At 51.0% G+C, this 12,012-nt stretch overlaps 1 protein-coding gene across 13 annotated transcripts in view; it reads left to right on the forward strand.

The window, feature by feature from the left end:
* Positions 1 to 12,012, forward strand: part of MYH10 (myosin heavy chain 10) — a 121,916-nt gene that overhangs the window by 61,745 nt on the left and 48,159 nt on the right. For all 13 annotated transcript variants that reach the window (XM_072821187.1, XM_072821181.1, XM_072821180.1 and 10 more), the window contains 6 exons: positions 113 to 208; positions 881 to 999; positions 1,650 to 1,802; positions 4,972 to 5,145; positions 8,069 to 8,242; positions 8,474 to 8,588. In XM_072821187.1, the coding sequence (XP_072677288.1) occupies positions 113 to 208; positions 881 to 999; positions 1,650 to 1,802; positions 4,972 to 5,145; positions 8,069 to 8,242; positions 8,474 to 8,588 (831 nt within the window). The remainder of the gene's footprint in view (positions 1 to 112; positions 209 to 880; positions 1,000 to 1,649; positions 1,803 to 4,971; positions 5,146 to 8,068; positions 8,243 to 8,473; positions 8,589 to 12,012) is intronic.

The raw sequence follows: 12,012 nt of genomic DNA on the forward strand, positions 1-12,012 counted from the left end.
GATACTGAAAAGTTCTATGTAGCTGCTTTTGAGCACAAAATAAATGAGGAGATGTCTTTACTACATTCTGATGCAATAGTTTTGCTTTTTTTCTTTTTATGTCCTTATAAAGCAATGCTTAAAGTAGTGTCATCAGTGCTACAGTTCGGAAATATTTCTTTCAAAAAGGAGCGAAATACTGATCAAGCATCCATGCCAGAGAACACAGGTAAGCGGACCAGTAGGGATTTTGTTTGTGTTTGGACATTTGTTGTTGTGTTGTGGTGGTGGTGGTGTCACAAGCGCATGTTGTGATGTGAGTGTAAAAGTGTTCCTGAGGCTTTCCTGCAAGCTGTCGGGAGGAGAGTGGGGGCCTGCAAGCCCACATGGGGGCCGACCAGTTCCCTGAGTGAGGGGCAAGCCAGACTGGCAGTGGAGACCCTGCCCCAGCACTGGGGGTGCTTTGGGAACTGGGGCCAGTAGACCACGAGCTGCGGAGAACATGCGGCTCATCGGAATGGGGGCTGCAGGTGTAGATTCTGGCCAGTTATTCCCTTGCCGGGAATAGAGGCCTGTGTTTCCAGATGTTATTTTTCAAGGAAATCCAGATTTTAATATGAAACCTTCCAGCTTTGAAATGTTAAATGTGGACTTAACTCTCCTGTGCACCATCGGTGGGTTCTAAGACTCCGTGACTTACATCAAACAACCCAGAATTAGTATCTGCGGCCTGCCTCTTATGATCTAAGAATGGGTACTGTTCATTTGAAAGGATGAAGGCCTAAACCTTGTCCTCCTTTAAGACTTACTCAGTTTATTTCTTGATAAGGCTTCTTAGGGAGGACGTTGTGACCAGATCATAGGTAGAAGTCTAGTATTTAGGAGACTTTTCACGCTCTAGTTGCACAGAAACTCTGCCATCTTCTTGGGATGAACGTGATGGAGTTCACGCGGGCCATCCTCACCCCCCGGATCAAGGTCGGCCGAGACTATGTGCAGAAAGCCCAGACCAAAGAACAAGTGAGTTTAGCATTGTCGTTACCCATTTCTTTGAATGACAAACCAGCGTCCTAAGACCCTCCGCTTGGCGAGTAACAGACATTAATGAAAGCTCTCTGTAGCAGGTGTTTCTTGGTACCGGCTATTTTATTCTTATACAGTGTTCTCTTTCTCAGAAATATTTTAAAGGTGACTGTTTAAAAAGTAAATGTGAAATGTCACCCTAGATTTTCCCCAGGTCAATAGATCATCTAGGAGGACAAAGCTGTAGATGCCCGTTCCTTGGTGGGGCGCAGTGTCCCCTGGTCCCTGTGTGGGTGGCCCCAGCACCAAAGATGTAGGAGGAGGCTCACCCATCTCATGGCAGACTCCTTTCAGACTAGATAGGCCGCACAGAGCCCTGAGGGCATAGGGACAGGCTTATTTCTCCTGGGCATCTTCACCTTTCCCCTAAATCTCTAGTGTACAGTTATCTCTAGTGTACAGTTCTAGTGTACAGTTCTCCATTGAACTAATGCCCTCCGTTGCCATATAAAATCAAGACACGATTAAGCAGTAAGGGCTCTTTTAGGTTTCGGGAGTGCTATAGAACAGTTAAGCTCCAGATGACACCCTGTAAGGCTTTGCTGAGATCGTTTCCAGAACAAATAGTTGATACTGTCTAATTCTAGGCAGATTTTGCGGTAGAAGCATTGGCAAAAGCTACCTATGAGCGGCTCTTCCGTTGGCTCGTTCACCGTATCAACAAAGCTCTGGACAGGACCAAGCGTCAGGGCGCATCTTTTATTGGAATCCTGGATATCGCTGGATTCGAAATATTTGAGGTATGTCACTCTGTCACCATGTCACTCTCGCTCTCTTTCCTCCTCTCCCCCTCCTATTTTTTATTCTTCCAATAAATATTAATGCAGGTCCCCTGTGTGCCAGGTGCAGCACCAAGCAAGGGCCATAATGGCAGAGAAGCAGGCGTGGTCCCCACCTTTCTAGGGGTGCTGTGAGGAAGACCTGGGGGGGCAGCTATAGAAGCAGAATCATGGAGGGGGGGTTCTCTGCAGCGCTAATGGGTGAGCATCATGGAGGAGACCCCCCCCCCCCAGCCTCAGTAAGGTTTCCCAGCATAATGAGAGTAAGCCCAGAGATCTTGGACAGGAGAGCATTTGTCAAATGCTAGAAACTGCTAGAAAGCCAGCGTGGCAGAGACTCAGCTGATGGAGGGTGAGGGGAGTAGTGGACAGATGGAGGACCTCAGAAAGATCGTGAAAGATCGTGCTCCGTGTCCTGAAGATCCAGCCGAAGCATCTGACAGTGGATTGCTGTGTATTTCGCTGTCGCTCTGACCGATGTGTCCACACACCCTGCATCCATTCCAGGTGTGTAGACACACATCCACTGTGGTTTTGCAAGAAAGGCAATGCACTTTTGGGCTCCTAAAAATGTGTCTCTTTGATGGACCGACTGTATGATTGGGGACAAATACTACATTAAACTCACCTTGGGATCAGTGTACCACGTTGGCCGCTTCTGTGAGAGGAATGGCCTTGCTTTAAAATGAACTCCTTTAAAATACTCAGTTTTGCCCAAAAAGATCAGAACTGTTACCAATCCAAGCACTTTTATCCACTGAGTGCCACTGTGCAAGATTGCGTTGACATGTACCGATTCGTTAAAAAAAAAAAAAAAAAAAAAAAAAAACCTTGAGAAATTGTGGAAGGCAGCTGGCTACGTGTCACATTAAAAAAAAAAAAAAATCTGTCGCCTTCCTCTACATAATCAGATACAACAAAAGAAAAGATCCCGATTCTAACTACAATGTAAACATAAGATTCCAAAGAATCAGGTGAAGAAGAAATGGGCACGATGTAGTTGAAGGCAACCTCCGGGTGCTACCAAGAAACAACAGAGCAAATGTGCCTTGTTCTCCCATGGGAAATCCTGCATCGTAAAGGTGTAAATCTTCCCCCAGATTATCTCTAAGTCGAACATACGTGTTCAAAGCCCATCGGTGGGAATTTTAAGGGGCCGGAGAGGACAAAGCCACCTTCTTCTAAAACCAACTTGAAAACAATTAATGAAAAATAATAGTAAAATTCTGGAAAATGAAAAGGATATGAAATGACGTGAAACATTATAAAGCTGTAGAACTAGAAGTATGGTTTTGACCTATGAATATACAGACAGGAGAAAAATATAAGAAGCTGAAGATGCAGAATTGTTTAGCCAGCGTTATTTGTTCTGGGGAAAGAACGGGAAAAGCCTAAATGTCCACCATGAGGAAATTGGCCAAAGCAGTTACAGCATCTCCATACAGTGGAATGCTGGGGACCCATTATAAAGAAGGAGGTGCCTTTATTTACTCATATGGAAAGACCTCAAGGCACATTAAATTTTAAAGAAAAGTTGGTAACACACACACATATGTTCCCAGACATCTCTGGAAGGGTCCTGAGAAGCAGGTGTCAGCGGCTGACCACAGGGAGCACAAGCAGATGACAGGACACGAGATATGGCCTCACTGCTCTTCGTCCATTTGTAATTGCACACTCTGCGTGACCATCGTAGGAACCAATGATATAAAACCATAGCTGGCAGCTTAAATATGGAAAAGCAGAAATCTAATTTGTTATGAAATGTCGTTGCATACAGCCGCCCAGGCTGAAGGGAGCAGTAAGGTCTCCTGATCCTAAGGCAGGACAACATCCATGTACCGAGATGTGACTAAGCACCACCGGCGGTCCTCATGCTTCCCGGAAACATGGTGCGGAGCATGGCCAACAGCGCTGCCCTCCGAGCGGGGCCTCCTGAAACAATGTCACGGCCCTGGGGCGGGGGGGGGGGGGGGGGGGGAAGGCCGGGGAAGGCCGCAGTGGCTTCTTCGGGCTGTGAATCTGTTCTTGGAGATGATTTGCACCTTCCCTGAGGGAAATAGCCCTCTTTCTATGGAAAGAGGTTATTTACAGGCATGTGCTGCTCGAGCACAGCGAGGAGGCCAGACAAGGGGTTGAGGGCCTCTAATATGTAAAGTGATCACTTGTAAAAGTTAGAGCCCCCAATCCCTCCATCCCTTCACCTCTCCCTCAATCCCCCCTCCACTCCTCTATCCCCCATCCCTCCATCCCTTAGCCCTCCACCCCTCCATCCCTCCATCTCTCCACTCCTCGGCCCCTCACCCCCCCACCCCCACATCCCTCCACCCCATCAGCAGCCTAGTGGAGAAATAGGCAGAGTTTGCAGAGAAGGAAACAGCCGTGTCTATAACACGGGAAAAGTGCTCAAGTTCACTTCCTGAGGGCCACATGCTAGCACTGTTTCTGCTGAAGTGTCACAAGCAGACAAGGCTGTATCAGGTCCAGGTGTGCAGTTTGATTCGATAGTGCTGTACAGACACCACTCAGGGCTCAGGCCACGAGCATGGTCACCCTCAGTCACCGCACAGCATGGCCGCTGCTAAGGGACAGGAAGGCTTTGAGAGGCAGCCTGGAGCCTCACACATCCTGAGGGGTCTTGTCAGGCCCGGCCAGAATCTCATCAGTGTCCCTGTGAACCAACAGGACTTCTCTGAAGCTGCCCCAGAGTCCGCGGCTGAAGAGAAGATGGGACAGGAGCACGTCCACAATCTCCCTCCTCCCAGCTTAGGGACGCATGTGCCACGTGGCCTCTGGCCTTCCTGAGCCTTTGGTTTTCTTCCTTTTCCCTCTGCCTTTCTTGCTGCTTCTTTCACTTCTTTCCGTGAACCTTGTAGCAGTAGGATCGGAGTTGTCTTCTGTGTAGATCATGTACTTAGCACAGCAAGTTGAGCGTTTTGGTGAAGTCGCCGGGCCCGGGCCATGGGCGGTGGAGAAAGACACAGGGACGGGCCGAGGCCCCTGGGCTCAGTCACCCTCGCCACATGGAGCCAGTGATATGGTGGGCCCCTGTCTGATAGTGTCCGTGTAGGTGGCTCATGGTTCGTGTTCTTCCTCCCTCTCTCCCCACATTCGGAATCCCCGCCTGCAGCTCAACTCGTTCGAGCAACTGTGCATCAACTACACCAATGAGAAGCTGCAGCAGCTCTTCAACCACACCATGTTCATCCTGGAGCAGGAGGAGTACCAGCGCGAGGGCATCGAGTGGAGCTTCATTGACTTTGGCCTCGACCTGCAGCCCTGCATCGACCTCATCGAGAGACCCGTAAGGGCGTGTTCCACTCTGGCGCAGGCAGGGCTTCCAGGCAGTTCTGGCACTAATCCCCGCTAATTAACCTCTTAAAAAAAAAAAAAAAAAAGTGGGCTCCACGCCCAGCATGGGGCTCCAACTCACAAGCGTGAGGTTAAGAGTTGCTTCCTCTACCCACAGACCCAGACAGCAATCCCCCTACCCCCCACCCCAGGCAAGTAGCCTTAAGACAATTTTCTGACATCAATGCTGTAGGAAGGTGCTACTTTGATAAAATACGTATTTAAAAAGTAAGCAAGCAGACAGGGAGGCTCATCCTCAGCCCTCCTACGTGTGAGCCTGTGGCTCGCAAACCACTGTCCACAGTGCGTCCTGCCCCCTCCCCGCCCAGCCTGTCCCCCTACACCTGCCAGGGCCACAGAGGCCGCTGCCATTGGCCTAGGGCAAGACAGGGCATCCAGACTTGTTCACATAACTAAAGCTTACCCCGGGGGAGTATAAAGGCCTTATTTTGGCAGGGTTCTTTTTTCTAATTTGAAGTTTCAGCGGTTTTTTTGGGCATATTTTTTTTTCTTTTAATACTATTTATTTGAGAGAGAGCACACAAGCCAGGGGGAGGGGCAAAGGGAGAGGGAGAAGCAGGCCCCCCTCAAAGCAGGGAGCCCAACATGGGCCTCGGTCCAAGGACCCCGAGATCATGACCTGAGCCAAAGGCAGATGCTTTACCGACTGAGCCCCCCGGGCTCCCAGGGCAGATGTATTTTTTACAGCAGGTTTAGCAAGCATCAGGCATTCTTTCCCTTTTGGCTTAGTGTTAACACAGAAATACACAGGACTGAGACGCCTGGGTGGCTCAGTTGATTAAGCGTCTGCCTTTGGCTCAGGTCATGACCCTAGGGTCCTGGAATCAAGCCCCACATTGGGCTTCCTGCTTAGTGGGGAGCCTGCTTCTCCGTCTCCCTCTCTCTCTCTCTCTCTCTCTCTCTCTCTCTCTTAAGTGAATAAAATCTTTTAAAAAAGAAATACAGGACCACGTAGAACTCATTCACTCATGATCTCAAACAAATAATGACTTGGCTGTTTTCCCTGGCAGTCAGGAAGCTCAGCAAGCCGCTTACAGAACACCTGATGCTGCCTCCGGCCTCAGATGGAAAGTCTCCCAGATTTCCAGCTCTGTAGAAATCCCCAATTAAAGGAGAAGCGGTAACAAAGGACTTGACATTGAAGGATGGAGTAGCAAAAATAAAAAGACCTAACCGTGGACATTCATAATCGTGCTGTCACTGAGCCGTTTAGGAAAGATTAAATTACATTTGGGATCCTATTTCAGAATTTAGGAATATTTTCATTGAGAGGGATTAAAACGTAAAAATGATGGTAGAAAGATGAATGTGTCCTTATTAATGTTAATACAGATTTTTTTTTCTTAAGATTTAATTTATTCATGAGAGACACAGAGAGAGGCAGAGATACAGGCAGAGGGAGAAGCAGGCTCCCTGCGGGGAGCCCGATGTGGGACTCGATCCCAGGACCTCAGGATCACGACCTGAGCCAAAGGCAGACACTCAACCGCTGAGCCCCCAGGCATCCCTTTACGGATCTTCAGAGTCTGGTGAATGAGGCACATTGACTTACCTACCTCTCTGAGATCACCTGAATCCTGCCTGCCTTGGATTATTGCTCTTCGAGCTGCTCTGAGTCCTGGCAATTCTTTCAGGACCAGTTAGCCATCCAGGGCTCATTGCAGGACCCCGGCTCCTCCCTGCTGGCCTCTGTGAAGTCAGTCACTGCCTTCCTCTGACCACACGGTCATGTTGACTCCCCTGTGCGTTATCCTCTGCTTTGAAGCCGGCTCATTCCCAATGGCCACAAAGGCTACAGGAGTTGAAGCAAACAGCTGATTTCGTAGGCATGCCCCGGAATCGCCTCACTCAGCCTCGTATCACTCACCCCCGTATTGAGGGGGTGATGGTGAGGGATGACCCAGAAGCATTGACCTAGGCCTTCCCAACCAAAGCATTCATGCTGCTTTCACGCACTGTCTACATGCCTCCAAGGGGGATGTCCGGGCACAAACTCTATGCTTTTTCTTTATTGAGCCATAAGTCACGTGCCCTAAAATCCACTCTTCACAGGAGCAGCTCAGTGTTTTCCATATGCGTCACCCTACTGCCCAATGACACATGTTCATCGTCCCAGGCAGAGACGTCAGGCCCTCTTCTGCCCCCGGCTACACAGATCCACTCTCTGTCATACTTTCTGGGCCTCTCTTCAGTGAACTAGTTGAGTGAGATAAAATAGCCTCCCAAGTGTTGGTTGAAGTAAAAATGTAAAACAATTGATAAACTATTATTACCCCACCTTTTATATCCCCTACGAAACACTGGTTTCACTCTTGCACCAAGCATGAAGTGACACATTTTATTTCATCATCCCTTAAACAGGAAATTAAATCAGTTAAGAGTTAAGATGCTGGAAGCGTTCCATCTAGGTGAGGTGTGCTTTTGTTTTGATTTTAATTTTTAAAAATTTCCCTTTATCTTGCACCTGCTGCCTCCTTCTGGCAGCCATGCTTTGTTCTGGTGGAGGTTTTAGGGTAATTAATCTGGCCAGTCGTCAGATGTCAATATTTTGCTCTGTCTCTCCACTCCTGGCTCCTTACTGGAATCTTTTATTTGCTGCTTTTGGGGGAACTCGTTGACTTAAAATTTGGAGATCTGTAAGTTTTCCAGAGTAAGTGACTCCCCCCTTCCTCAGCAGCTCAGTCCTCTGCCTGAGTCATCAATCTGGTATCTCTGTGACCTGCTGTCCTGGCGGCTCAGTTTCCTAGATCTTCCTAAAACTCTTAATCATTTTAGAAGTTAAGCTGCCAAGCACAACGGCCAAGAGCATCCTGGTGGCTCCACACTTGTCCACTCTCGCTGCCTCTCGTTATCAGGCTAACCCCCCTGGTGTGCTGGCCCTTTTGGATGAAGAGTGCTGGTTCCCGAAGGCCACGGACAAAACCTTTGTTGAAAAACTAGTTCAAGAGCAAGGCTCTCACTCCAAGTTCCAGAAACCCCGGCAACTGAAAGACAGAGCTGACTTCTGCATCATCCATTATGCGGGCAAGGTAAGGGCCAGGTGACTGTTACCTGTGGCTGGAAACGTTGGTGCGTCCGATGATGCTGATGACAGATGTCCTGATAAACGGTCGCTAACCCTAAATGTCGTGCACGTTATGAATGCATGGCCCTCAACACGGGCCACTCGTCCGGTGGTTCTGTGAATGTTCTTGGTTGAGGCTGAAAATGTTCCTTGTGTCTGTGTGTCCCTGCATCTGCCCCGCGTGGCCTGCGGCCAGGTGGACTACAAGGCTGATGAGTGGCTGATGAAGAACATGGACCCCCTGAACGACAATGTGGCCACCCTCCTGCACCAGTCATCTGACAGATTCGTGGCAGAGCTTTGGAAGGATGGTAAGAACGCGCTTACGTTTGTAATTCGGCTTGGCCGGAAGCTTTCCCAGTTAAGATGCTATCTGGTGGTTCTCCTGCGTAGGTATGTGCACGTAGATTTTACTTTAAAACTCTGTCTCCCTAGAGCAGGGCTGCCGCTATAGCAAAGTTACCCACTCTTAGAACACGTGGGTAAGGGGACATCTGCCTTCTTGATCAGATGCTGTGGGAACCGTGGAACATTCTAGGGCCCGGTTCGCCTGTGATCCAGGGGTATAGGGACATGAGGCCAGAGGAGCCCCGCATGTGCTGTCGGTGTCTCACACAGGTCAGCGGAGAGCATCCTGCTCCAGTGGCAGCCCTCCATTGGCTCACAAAGTGGCTGGTGAACAAATTCAAGAACCCTGCATAGAGATCAGTTCATATTCCCCCACCCCGTCCTGTCTGTGTCCATAGTTCTCTCACTTACATGAGCCCCAGGTACAGATTTGGGCTGATTCGTCACAGCCTAGGAGGTCAGGCTGGCCCCACAGAAGCCAAGCACCTGTGAGGCTGTGTGCACAGTGGGAGGCCGTGCCTTCCAGAGCTGTGCGCTCACTGTGGTGTCCGTCCTAGCTGCACCCCGCAGCCCATCACCCCGGATCCACCCCTGCCTCGACCACAGCCAGGCTGCCTCAGGGACCTGGCTCACTTCTGCTCTTTCTGTCACATCCACAGATCTGTGATCGGGCCTTCTTCACAGAGGTAGAAAGAAACCCAGGGAGCAGAAGGGTTAGGGCTCTTGAGGCCGAGGAGCAGAGCACAGTGAGCACCGAGGCGGGAGAGACCCAGGCCGGACAGGAGGGACACGGGCCTGCGGGAGGGGGCGCGCCGGGGCCTTTGCATGCTCAGGACTGGGGGGCAGGCTAGGGAGTCTGTGTTTCAGGTGAGAGCATCCAGCTGAATGCCTAGTGTTCCTGGGCAGCCGAGGGAAGTGGCAGGAGTCTAGTGCAGGGAGTGGTATCTGGTGCAGGGAGTGGTAGCCCAGGGACGCGAGACACTGGAACCAGAGCAGACAAACCCTGTCTGAGTGTGGCTGTCCCAGCGCTCTGGGTGCAAGGGGTCTGGTGTCCCAGGGAGACGAGGGGGCAGTGGTGCCCGTTCGCTCGGCTGTGACTCTGCGAGGCCCCGGGCCCTCCCCTCCTGCCTGCACCCTGGTGAGGTCTCTGAGCATAGGAAGGGGAGACAGAGATGCCCACAGATAGTCGGGCACCAGTGGCTGCTGTGACAAAGGCTTCATGAGTGCCAGGAATGAGCTTTTGGCAGTGTACAGTAGAGGAAGGGTGACCCTCTGGCCTGGGTGCCAAGGCATCTTGTTGTGGAGCTGGAGGCGCAGAGTTCCTTGTCCTCGAAGGATCACGCTTTGCTGAGTGATGAAGGCTGACGCTTACTGGGCACATCCTGGGCACCAGGTGGTTTCCCAGCACTGCCTTTTGAGCACACGTGGCCTGGGGGTGAGCAGGCTCGCACGATCAAGAAGGATCACGCTGGATGAGTGACTGCAGCATGGAAGCGAGAAGCCCAGCTCAGGGGGCATCCTGCGGGGGGGGCCAGGCAGGAGGATGCCAGCAGGAAACCTGGGGGTGAGGGTGGCCACTAGGCCACAGGGAGCCCTGCCTGCTGCTCTCAGGTGGGCTTTGCTCTAGCAGGTGTGCACCAGGGCGGCACCCCGGGAGGAGTGGAAGGAGGAGCATGGGTCTGACTGGGGAGCTGAGTGCAAGGTGGCTGAGGAGGCAGTGGCTGTGGAAGAAATGCCCATGGAGCTGGGGACAGAGGAGGCCGGCATTTTTTACTCCCAGAGCCTCAAAACCTGCCTTTATCTTAATTCTGAATGTAAGGAGGATCCAGTATTGGAGAAATAATGACCATGTTACAGGAGAAACCAATCCTCAGCTAACACACCGGTTCTGATACTGTGAACTGCTTTTGACACCTTTTTAGTTTTCTTTTTTTCTTTTAGTATATTTTTTAAAGATTTTACTTATTCATGAGAGACACAGAGAGACAGAGTCACAGGCAGAGGGAGAAGCAGGCTCCCTGCGGGGGGGGCCCCAATATGGGACTCGATCCCAGGATCCCGGGGTCATGCCCTAAGCCGAAGTCAGATGCTCAACCACTGAGCCACCCCAGCGTCCCACATTTTTAAATTTCTTAACCAAAAACCATAATGGTGGGAAATTCCTGGCCCATCTGGATGAGGCCACCTTGCCCTGTGCTCACCATGGTCGTATGTGGGGTCGATGAGGGCCCTGCCCCTGTCCACAGAGCCTACAGTCCAGCGGGACACTGGGGACACACACAGAGGCCGCAGTTAGGACGGGAAGCCTCTATCTTGGCTCCCAGCTCCCTTCGCGGGCTTCTTTCTCCCCTCCTCCTCTACCCCTGCGCCTTGGGAGGAGCTGGTGGCAGGCATGGGCAGCAGGGTCAGTGCCCACCTCAGAGCCCAGGTGATGTGTCTCTCAGGAAGGACCATGGCCAGAGGGTCGAACCTGCTTTCCAGTGCTGTCTGTGCCCGTGGAGAAGCTAAGGTCTACTGAGCAGCCTTGCGGGCTCCCCTGGGCCTGGCGCAAGCCCCATCCATCCGTACCTCATCCTCGGCTCAGGACCCAGATGGTAGTGTTTGCACGGCCCTGTCGTGGGCCTGGACTTTGTGAAGTTAGCCGCTTGGGAGTGAGTGTGGTCACTGCCGTCACAATAGGCTGAGAGGAGTCCTGTGTGCCCCCAGCCTCATGTAGCCATGCTGGCATCCACCCCGGAATCACCCTCATGGCTGCTGCCCTGCAATGGCTATTGTGAGCGGAAGTCCTGCCTCCCATCAGCTTAGCTGGTCATTACTTAACCGAGTGCTAGGATCGCAGAGGTCGTTCAATGCCGCAGAGCAGGGGGCCGATCTCCAGGGCCTAGGGCAGGCGGACGGTTTTGAGGACTGCGTGTTTCATTCAGAGAGTCAGTGGCAGGTGCAGTGTTTGGTGAGGGTTCTAGGCTGGAAAAGTCACCCTGGGTGTAGTGATCTCTTGGCATAAGGGGAGCTCAGTGGGAAAAGAAAATAACCCTAGAAAAACATGTCCTTATTTTTCTCTTTTTATGGCCACATAAACACAAAAGCAGAAAATGACAAATTGACCATGAAAGTAGGAATGAATATAATCTGGAAAGTAGGATGTATGAATATAACCTGCCTTTGAAGTCACAGTCCCCAGGGTATAAGACATTTATGTTAAATGGACTTTTAGGGTTTTATGGAGTTCTCTCAAGGCTTCAAACCAGAAGCAATGAGATTTTTGGTGGCAGCCCTGCCCTAGGATTCATAATGCCCTGCTTTTTGCTAAAAGATGTTTTGGGATTTCTCTACCAACTGCATAGGACCCCTTGCCACTTCTTGGGGCTTTATATACAGGAAAAAAAA

This window comes from Canis lupus, chromosome 3 (assembly GCF_048164855.1).
Source record: "Canis lupus baileyi chromosome 3, mCanLup2.hap1, whole genome shotgun sequence".
NCBI lineage: Eukaryota > Metazoa > Chordata > Mammalia > Carnivora > Canidae > Canis > Canis lupus.